This window comes from Rhinopithecus bieti, unplaced genomic scaffold, assembly GCF_001698545.2.
Source record: "Rhinopithecus bieti isolate Rb0 unplaced genomic scaffold, ASM169854v2 scaffold_11488, whole genome shotgun sequence".
NCBI classification, from domain to species: domain Eukaryota; kingdom Metazoa; phylum Chordata; class Mammalia; order Primates; family Cercopithecidae; genus Rhinopithecus; species Rhinopithecus bieti.
In genome coordinates, this window is record NW_016806879.1 from 26,445 (window position 1) to 37,363 (window position 10,919).

The following is a 10,919-nucleotide window of genomic DNA, read 5'->3' on the forward strand; positions in this document are numbered from 1 at the left end:
TTTCTGTCCTTTCCATCTGGAAATATATACATATATATGTTTCCAGATACATGTCTCATCATAATAAATTTATATTTATTATATATATATTTTTTCAGGTCAATCTGCTGTTAAGCCCATTTGGTGAATTTTTTTAGATAATTTTCAGTTTCAAATTTACACTTGGTTCTTTTTTTTTTTTTTTTTTTTTTGATACAGAGTCTCGCTCTGTGGCCCGGGCTGGAGTGCAGTGGCCGGATCTCAGCTCACTGCAAGCTCTGCCTCCCGGGTTCACACCATTCTCCTGCCTCAGCCTCCCGAGTAGCTGGGACTACAGGCACCCGCCACCTCGCCCAGCTAGTTTTTTTTATTTTTTAGTAGAGACGGGGTTTCACCGTGTTAGCCAGGATGGTCTCGATCTCCTGACCTCGTGATCCGCCCGCCTCGGCCTCCCAAAGTGCTGGGATTACAGGCTTGAGCCACCGCGCCCGGCCCACTTGGTTCTTCTTTAGAGATTATGTTTCTCTGCTGTGACTTACTACTTTCTTAGTCAGTACAATCATATTTTCCCTCAGTTACAATAGCTGCCTTAAAATTTAATTCTCATCATCTGGATTATCCTAGGGATGTTTCCTTTCATTGTCTTTTCTTTTCGGTATGGGTCACAGTTTCCTGTTTCATTGTTTATCTGCTAATTGAGGATTTTATCATGCATGTTATAATTGATACAAAGATTCTGGATTATGTTTCTATAAAGAATATCAACTTTTTTGTTTTCGCAGGCAGTTAACTTCGCTGAAGTAAGATCGTTGTTTTTTATATTTCTTCTGTGGTTTATGTAATTTATGGAATGGTCAGTCTAATAGGAGCTACCCAGGCATTACTGGAAGCAGAACCTCGAAGAGTGAGAAATAGTCATTGGATTCAGCAATGGAGATATTGTTGGTGACTTTGAGTCAGATTCAATAGAGGGATGGGAGGAAAAGCTTGAATGCAATGCCGTTTAAGAGAATGAGGCCAGCCATGGTGGCTCTTGCCTGTAATCCTAGCACTTTGTGGGGCTGAGGCAGGCAGATCACTTGAGGCCAGGAGTTCGAGACCAGCCTGGGTAACATGGTGAAACTCCATCTCCACTAAAAATACAAAAAATTAGTTGGGCGTCGTGACATGTGCCATCACCAGAGACTGAGGTTGCAGTGAGCCAAGATCACGCCATTGCACTCCAACCCGAGTGACAGAGTAAGACTCTGTCTCAAAAAAAAAAAAAGAATGAGAGAGAGCAATTAGAAAGAGTAGGAATAGATGAATAGACAGCTCTTTTTTTTAATTTATTTTTTGAGACAGAGTCTTGCTCTGTTGCCAGGCTGGAGTGCAGTGGCGCGATCTTGGCTCACTGCAACATTCACCTCCTGGGTTCAAGCAATTCTCTTTCCTCAGCCTCCTGAGTACAGGCACGCACCACCACACCCAGCTAATTCTTTTTTTTTTTTAGTAAAGGAGATGTTTCACCATGTTAGCCAAGATGGAGAATGGACAGCTCTAAGAGTTTTGCTTCAAAATGGAGAAAGGAAATGGAGTAATAGCTGATAGGAGGAAGTTAATCAGAAGTTTTCTTTTTTTGTTTTTTTAATATGAAAATTTGGGGTTTAGGCAAAGTAGCTTACACCTGTAATCCTAGCGCTCTGGGAGTTCAAGGTGGGAAGATCGCTTAAGGCCGGAAGTTCGGGACCAGCCTAGGCAACATAGCAAGACCCTATCTCTCCAAGAAAATGGAAAATTAGCCTGGCATGGTGACATGCCTGTAGTCCTAGCTATTTAGGAGGCTGAGCGGAGATCACTTGAGCCTAGGAGTAGGAGGTTACAATAAGCTGTGATGGTGCCATTGTACTACAGCCTGGGCAATAAAGTGAGACCCTGTCTCTAAAAAATTTTTTAAAAGAAAAATTTTAAATTTACCAGTAGGTTGAAAGAACCATAGGAAACACTAATACATCTACAACCTACACCCTACATTCAGCAGTTCACAGTTGGCCAGACTGGCTTTATCTTTTATTTTTCTGAACCATTTCACAAGGTGGCCGATATCATGACACATAGTCCTTAAATATTTTAACATGCGTCTCCTAAGAATACACAAATTCTCTTTAAAAACCACATCCAGTACTCACTTCAGCAGGACGTATATTAAAATTTGAATGATACACAGGTTAGCATGGCCTCTGCACATGGATGGCACAAATTTTTGAAGCATTCCATATTTTTTATTACCTGGGTGATGAGATAATATGTATACCAAGCCCCAAGACATGCAATTTATTTATAGAACCAACCTGCACGTGTACCCCTGAAACTAGAATAAAATTTAAAAATTAAATAAAAAAATTAAAACCAGACTGGGCACGGTGGCTCACACCTGTAATCCTAGCACTTTGGGAGACTGAAGCGGGCAGATCACCTGAGGTCAGGAGTTTGAGCCCAGCCTGGCCAACATGGAGAAACCCATCTCTACTAAAAATATAAAAATTAGATGGGCATAGTGGTGCACGTCTGTGGTCCCAGCTACTTGGGAGTCTGAGCCAGGAAAGGTGCTTGAACCTGGGAGGCGGAGGTTGCAGTGAGCTGAGATTGTGCCACCGCACCGCACAGAGCGAGACTCTGTCTCAAAAAACAAAAAAACCACACCCAGTTATCGTATCTGTGAAAATTATGGATTTCCTAATATTATGTATTATCCAGTGAGTGTCACTCACCACAGAGTGATACTCTGTCTCAAAAAATAAAAAATAACCCAGTTATAATATCTGTGAAAATTAACAATTTCCTAATAATTATGTATTATCCAGTGAGTTACGACAGCGAGACTCTGTCCCAAAAAATAAAAATAAAATAAAAACCACACCCAGTTGGCTGGGAGTAGTGGTTCATGCCTGTAATCCCAGTACATTGGGAGGCTGAGGTGGTTCACGGGGTCAAGAGATTGAGACCGTCCTGGCCAACGTGGTGAAACCCCGTCTCTACTGAAAACAAAAATCAGCTGGGCATGGTGGTGCGTGTCTGTAGTCCCAGCTACTTGGGAGGCTGAGGCGGGAGACTCGCTTGAACCTGGGACGTGTGGGTTTCAGTGAGCCGAGATTGTACCACTGCACTCCAGCCTGGCAACGGAGCGAGACTCTGTCTCAAAAAAAAAAAAAAAAAGACACCCAGTTATCATATCTGTTAAAATTAACTATTTCCTAATACTATGTGAGATCCAGTGAGTGTTTACATTTTTCCAGTTGTCCCCAAACTGTTTATTAGGTTTTTAAAAATTAGAAAGCCAGGCATGGTGGCTCACACCTGTAATCCCAGCGCTTTGGGAGGCCGAGGCGGGCGGATTACCTGAGGTCAGGAGCTGGAGACCAGCCTGACCAACATGGAGAAACCCCATTTCTACTAAAAATACAAAATTAGGGCGTAGTGGCACATGCCTGTAATCCTAGCTACTCAGGAGGCTGAGGCACGAAAGTCGCTTGAACCCAGGAGGTGGAGGTTGCAGTGAGCCAAGATCGTGCCATTGCACTTCATCCTGAGCAACAAGAGCGAAACTCCATCTGAAGTAAATTAATTAAATTCTTCCTCTTTTCTGAGGATCACTATAGGCTTTAATTATAGGTTTTAATGTATTGTCTTATTATTAGGGCAATGATTATTGTCAGTGCTCAAGTTGTTCCAAATATGTCTGGTGGGAGTCTAGAGGGTTTAAAAGGCTGAGAGAAATGTATGTTTGCATGCCAATGGGAATGATGCAACAGATAAATTTTAAAATGATGAAGTAGGAGAAAGATGGGAGAATTCTTGAAATGATGTCCTTAGGAAGGTGAGAAGTGGCTCCAGCACAGAAATCAAGGCTTGGCTCTAAGAGGAGCTGGTGATAGGTGGGAAGACAGGCTATTGTAGCAATGCAGGGGGTGGAGCGGCATTTATCTTCAGACCACTTCAGTCTTCTCAGCTCGTTAAGAAGAAAGGCCAGTAGAGGAGAGGATAGGGGAGAGCAGGTGTAGGAGGTTTTAGGAATCCACTCCTGCTCACTTGCTCTTATCCCTTTAGTCAAGGTCCAACCCTGATTGATCTTTCTTCCCCGCATTATCTAGCAGAGTGCTTTTGCTCTACGTTGTTGATCATGTGAAACTGAGTGAACACCTACATTTGTATAAAGCCACTTTCTGAACGTCAATCCACTAAGCAGCCTCACACATTTGATTGGCCAAGGTAAAAGAAAACACTTGGAGATTCTGATTCGAGAGATGTGAATGGAGTGGGCTTTCAGGGAGCTTCATTTTTACAAATTCTGTAGAAGTTCTGATGAGCATCCAGGTTTGGGAACCACTGATTTTAAAAAAAGTTTGTTTATTCAACTACTGTATGTTGAGCACCGGCCATTTATAAGGTACTGTGAGTACAGCTGTCTTGATCCTAGAGTCAGGAGAATTGACTAATATTTGTTGTTGTTGTTTGTTTGAGACAGTCTCACTCTGTCACCCAGGCCGGAGTGCAGTGGCACGATCTTGGCTGACTGCAACCTCTGCTTCCCAGGTTCAAGTGATTCTCCTGCCTCAGCCTCCTGAGTAGCTAGGATTACAGGCATGTGCCACCATGCCTGGCTAATAATTGACTGATTTTTTCTTTTTTTTTTTTTTTTTGAGACGGAGTCTCGCTCTGTCGTCCAGGCTGGAGTGCAGTGGCGCGATCTCCACCCACTGCAAGCTCCACCTCTCAGGTTTGTGCCATTCTTCTGCCTCAGCCTCCTGAGTAGCTGGGACTACAGACGCCCACCACCATTCCCAGCTAATTTTTTGTATTTTTAGTAGAGATGGGGTTTCACCGTGGTCTCAATCTCCTGACCTCGTGATCCGCCCACCTCTGCCTCCCAAAGTCCTGGGATTACAGGCATGAGCCACCGCACCCAGCCCTTCTTTTTTTTTCTTTTTTTGAGATGGAGTCTGGCTCTGTCACCCAGGCTGGAGTGCAGTGGCAACCTCCACTTCCTGGGTTCAAGTGATTCTTCTGCCTCAGGCTCCCAAGTAGCTAGGACTACAGGCGCAAGCCACCACGGCCCGCTAATTTTTGTATTTTTAGTAGAGAAGGAGCCATATTGGCTCATCTCACCATATTGGCCAGGCTGGTCTCGAACTCCTAGACCTCATTATCTGCCCACCTCAGTCTCCCAAAGTGCTGGGATTACAGGCGTGAGCCACCGCGCCTGGCCTGACTGATTTTTATCTATTTCAGCTGAGACCTAGGAAACCCCTTGCAGAGTTAGGCCATAAACACCATAGCTCCTTGAGCTATGTTGTATTTTGAATATTAGAATATTAAGACTGGGCACAGTGGCTCACTTCTATAATCCCAGCTCTTTGGGAGGCTGAGACAGGTGGATCACGAAGGCAGGAGATCGAGACCATCCTGGCTAATACAGTGAAACCGCATCTCTACTAAAACAATACAAAAAAATTAGCCGGGTGTGGTGGCGGGCACCTGTAGTCCCAGCTACTCAGGAGGCTGAGGCAGGAGGATGGCGTGAACCCAGGATGCGAAGCTTGCAGTGAGCCCAGATCACGCCACTGCACTTCAGCCTGGGTGACAGAGACTCCGACTCAAAAAAAAAAAAAAAAAAGAATATTATTATAGATTCAGTGAAACAGGGTTATAAAAGATATTTGAGTTCTTTCCTCAATCAATATACATCTAAAATAAAATAGCATATAGGCAACTTTACATTCTAGTCTTCCTTGAAACAGTGTCGTAAGTAGTTTTCACTGTTAGCATGCATTTGCTCATTGCTTTAGCAAACATTTATTGCTGCTGTGAGCTTATCCTGCTGGGTCTGAGGATAAGAGGGTGAAAGACCATTCTGGTCCTCCTGGAGCTCACTAGTAGGAGAGACATAAGTTGACAGTAACAGCCCAGTATGATAGGGCAAGAAGAGAAGGGGATGAGGCTGGGTGCGGTGGCTCATCCCTGTAATCCCAGCACTTTGGGAGGCCAAGGCAGGATTACTTGAGGCCTGGAGTTCAAGACAGCCTGTGCAACACAGAGACCCTATATCTATTTAAAAAAAAAAAAGGGGGGGCCGAGATAACTCAGAGTAGGTACTGCTCCTAGGTGGGGCCAAGGGGCCTTCCCAGAAGTGATACCAAGCTAAGACTTGAGGGGAATGCCAGCCCAAAAAGGGGAAAGGAGAAGCTGTTCCATGTGAGGGAAAAACAGCACAGAAATGAGAAAGAACTTGGTAGATTCAGGAGTGGAGAATTACTCAGCATGGCTGGGGGAGTGGTGAGAGGCAAGGCCAGGTCACAAATGACCTGTGTGTCACAGCAAGAAATTCGGTGTCAGGGAGAGAACATAAGAAGAAGTGAGCAGATTGATGCTGGGTGAGAATGAGGTTTGTTCTGGATGTGCTGAGTGCCTCAGACTTCATGGGACAGCTAAATGACAGTTTAGTAGGCATTTCATGTTCTGATGTTTCGAAGAGAAGGCAGTGCAAGACGTAAGGACTTAGGACAGTGGCCTCTTGGTGAAACCCTGGGCATAGACCACCCAGAGACAGTGGGTAAAGTGAGAAAAAGGTCAGGACAGATTCCCCCATGGAGTCGGGGTATGTAGAGAAGGGAAGAATCTGGCCAGACTGAGGAGGAAGTTTGAGGAAAATGAGAGAAGAAAGCAGAGAGAGAAATGTGTCCTTAGAACTTGGGGTAGAGGAATTTTAAGGAGTGGTTATTTCTCATTGCTCCTGAGAAAGTTAGAGGTAAGGATATGTTGGAGTCCGGGGTGGGGGTGGGGGTGGGGGAGGCTTGAATTAATTGGATCAGTGCCAGTATTTTCAGCAGAATGGCTCAGTAGCAATTTTACAGTATGTTGGAGCATAAAAGGGAAATAAGGAAGTAGAATTTATGGGCAACCATATACAAAATAAATTTATGAAAGGATGCAGTCTTTAAAATAGGTGTAGACATTCATATGCGTCTTCCCTGCATGCCAGTGGATCTGGGTTTGAGCACTTGCTCTATAAACCACTGATTAAGTCTGAAGTTCTTTGGGATGCAGATTCTTGGGCCCCAACCTAGAATTTCTGGTTGTGACACTTGAGAATTTTTATATTTGAGAATTCAGCAGGTGATTCTTATTTTTCCTAAGGTGTGAAAACCACTGATCGAATGTTGCTCATTTTCCTTTTCACCTCATAAAATATTCAAACTACAGAAAAGTTGGGAGGATAGCACAATAAACACTCATATTCCCTTCACCTGTAGTCACTAACTTTGTTTTCTTCTTTGTTTTTTTCTTTTCTTTTGAGACAAGTTGACACTCGGGCTGTACTGTGGTAGCGCAATAATGGCTTACTGCAGCCTCAAACTCCTGGGCACAAGTGATCCCCCCAGCTCAGCCTCCCCAGTAGCTGGAATAACAGGTACATGCCACCGTGTCCAACTAATTTTTAAATTTTTTTCTTTGTAGAGACAGAGTCTCCTATTTTCCCCAGGCTGGTCTCAAACTCCTAAACTCAAGCAATCCAGCCACCTTGGCTTCCCAAGTGCTGGGATTACAGGCATAGGCCATCTGGTCTGGCCACCAGTTGTTAACATTTTATCACTTTTTTTCCTCTCTTTCTTTTTTCTTTTCTTTTTTTTTGAGACAAAATCTCGCTCTGTCACCCAGACTGGAGTGCAGCGGTGCGAGATCTCGGCTCACTGCAACCTCTGCCTCCTGGGTTCAAGTGGTTCTCCTACCTCAGCCTTCTGAGTAGCTGCGGTTACAGGTGCCTGCCATCACATCCAGCTAATTTTTGTATTTTTGGTAGAGACAGGTTTTCACCACGTTTGTCAGGCTGGTCTCAAACCCCTGACCTTGTGATCCGCCCACCTCAGCCTCCCAAAGTGCTGGGATTATTGACATGAGCCACCATGCTCAGCCTTTCCCCTCTCTCTTTTGCCGAATTATTTGAAAGTAGGTGCAAATTTCATGCTGTTTTATCCCGAAATACTTCATTCAGCATGCTAAGAATAAGGCAATCTCCTGAACAGCCGTAATGTCATTTTCTTTCTTTTTTTTGAGATGGAGTCTTGCTCTCTTGCTCAGGCTGGAGTGCAGTGCCACGATCTCCGCTCACTGCAAGCTCCACCTTCCAGGTTCCAGCCGTTCTCCTGCCTCAGCCTCCTGAGTAGCTGGGACTACAGGCACCCGCCACCATACCTGGCTAATTTTTTGTATTTTTAGTAGACATGGGGTTTCACCGTGTTAGCCAGGATGGTCTCAATCTCCTGACCTCGTAATCCACCCGCCTCGGCCTCCCAAAGTGCTGGGATTGCAGGCGTGACCCACCCCGCCCAGCCCATAATGTCATTTTCAAGCTAAGAAAATTAACAATTCTCCAACATGATCCAGTAATCAGCCCATGTTCAAGTTTCCCCATCTGATATTTATTTTATTTATTATTATTATTATTAAGATGCAGTCTCACTCTGTCACCCAGGCTGGAGTGCAGTGGCGCGATTTTGGCTCACTGCAAGCTCCGCCTCCTGGGTTCCAGCGATTCTCCTGCCTCAGCCTCCCGAGTAGCTGGGACTACAGGTGCCCGCCACCAGGCCTGGCTAATTTTTTGTATTTTTAGTAGAGACGGGGTTTCACCATGTTAGCCTGAATGGTCTCGATCTCCTGACCTCATGATCTGCCCGTCTCGGCCTCCCAAAGTTCTGGGATTACAGGCTTGAGCCACCGTGCCCGGCCCCCATCTGATACTTAAAACAGAAGTTTTATCTCTTTTATTTTAATTTAAGACCCAGGAAGATTCACATTTTGCATTCGATGTGTCTCTTTAGTGTGCCTTTCGTTTTATTTTTCATGACAAATTAAACATCGATGAAATTAGGGTAAATACTTTTGCCATGATGATTACATTAGTAGGCACTTGATGAGGTTGTCCCTTTATTGCTGATGTCAATTGAATCACTTGTTCAAGGTGCTGTCAGACCAAGCACACTCATCCCTTGGTATTGTGGGGCATTGGCTGTAGGAGCCCCAGAGGAAACCAAAATCCGTGCATCCGCAAGGCCCATAACATCTTGTCATATTATGGGCCTACTACACACACATCCTCCGATATACTTATTTAAATTTTTTTTTTTTTTTTTTAATAGAGACAGAGTCTTACCATGTTGTTCAAGCTGGTCTCCAACTCCTAGGCTCAAGTGATACTCTTGCCTGGGCCTACCAAAGTGCTGGGATTACAGCCCGGCCAAAACTAGGGCCCATATACCTTTTTTTTGGTGTGTGTGTGTGTGTGTGTGTGTTTGAGATAAAGTCTTGCTATGTCACCCAGGCTGGAGTGCAGTGGCACAATCTCATTGCATCCTCGAGCTCCTCAACCTCCTGGGTTCAAGCTGTCCTCCCACCTCAGCCTCCCAAGTAGCTAGGACTATAGGGTCACACCACCACACCCAGTTAATTTTTGTATTTTTTGCAGAGATGGGGTTTTCCCATGTTGCCTAGGCTGGTCTCAAACTCGTGAGCTCAAGCCATCTGCCCACCTCAGCCTCCCAAAGTGCTAGGATTACAGGCGTGAGCCACCATGGCTGGCCGTAGAGCTTTTCTTATCCCCTGACTTCCTGTCCATGTCATTACGTTTTCCTTTTTCACTCAGAACCATGATTTCTTGACCGTAATGGTCTGTGAACATTTTTCCCCTTACAATAAATATAATACATACTCACCAGATAAAAATCTAAATACCGATGAGCAACAATTATAACTAACATTTTTGGGGCTATTGTGGGTTAGGGACTTTATACTAACTAATTGAAGACTTGACAGCCTGAGAGAAGGCAGGGCTTGGGTTATCCTCATTTTGCCGGTGAGGAAAATGAAGCTTGAAGTTTAGACTAAAGAGTCTTAAGCTAATAAATGGCAGAGTTGGTTTTCAAGCCAGAAATAACTTGTTTATAGTGTCCTTCCAAAACCTTTTCTATACACAAATATATATAAGAATGGGATCATATTGTGACCATCTTTCCATGTCAATAAATAGACTTCAGCAGCATTCTTTTTAATCCAGTGTCCTTTTGTTTCCTCTTCTCCCGGCCTTGTCCCCAGGATCGACGAGAACGTGCTAGGAGCCCAGCTGGACGTTGAGGCCGCCCATTCAGAGATCCTCAAGTACTTCCAGTCAGTCACCTCCAACCGGTGGCTCATGGTCAAAATCTTCCTCATCCTCATTGTCTTCTTCATCATCTTTGTGGTCTTCCTTGCTTGAACCCTTTCCACTCTGAGGCACTCTGTTGGGGTTTGGGACTCTCCTGGGAAGGCAAGTGGCCAGTGCTGCCACTGAGCCTGTGCAGGGTGCTTGGGAGAAAGGCCCTGTTTCCCTGGAACTGCAAAGAATGGCCACTGTCCCTGATCCCCCACCCCTTGCCTCTGGCCACCCTGTCCTCCCCCCACCACCCTCAGGCCTATGAAACACACAGGGTTCTAGATTTGGACTCTGCTGTGAAGTGACTGGAAGGGAGCAGAGGCCAGCTGGGGGCCAGTGGGGTAGGTTGTCTCCACTAGGAGACTTTTATAAACCCTCTCTAGCCTCTCCCAAAGGAAACGCTGGCAGCAAAGGGAGATGATGCCCTTCCCCACCTTCCTGTGAGTGAAGAGAGGAAGCAGCCCCAGGGACCAATTTTCCCAATTGACCTCTTTCTTCCTCTTTCACCATGTGAGGCAGGGAGCCCTGAGCCCTTCAGCTGCCTGCACAACCCCTGACATTGGCTGCTGGTGACTCTCAATCTGCCAAATGTGCTGCAGCCCGTTTTCTCCCAATTACAGCAAGACTGTCAGCCTCACTAGCCATGTCATCATTTCTGGGTGGGAGCGTCGAAGGGCCTAGGCAGCGAGTGGAGTGAGCCCACTGCCCAGTGCCAGAA

General features: G+C 45.2%; 1 protein-coding gene across 2 annotated transcripts in view; it reads left to right on the plus strand.

Moving 5' to 3' along the window:
- The window catches only part of STX5 (syntaxin 5), a 25,599-nt gene extending 14,761 nt beyond the window's left edge, over window positions 1-10,838 (plus strand). The window contains exon 11 of one of the 2 annotated variants that reach the window (XM_017878340.1): window positions 10,105-10,838. In XM_017878340.1, coding sequence (XP_017733829.1) covers window positions 10,105-10,264 — 160 coding nt within the window. In that variant the 3' untranslated portion in view covers window positions 10,265-10,838. The remainder of the gene's footprint in view (window positions 1-10,104) is intronic. The other variant, XM_017878341.1, reaches the window with a different exon arrangement.
- The last annotated feature ends 81 nt before the right edge of the window (window positions 10,839-10,919 follow it).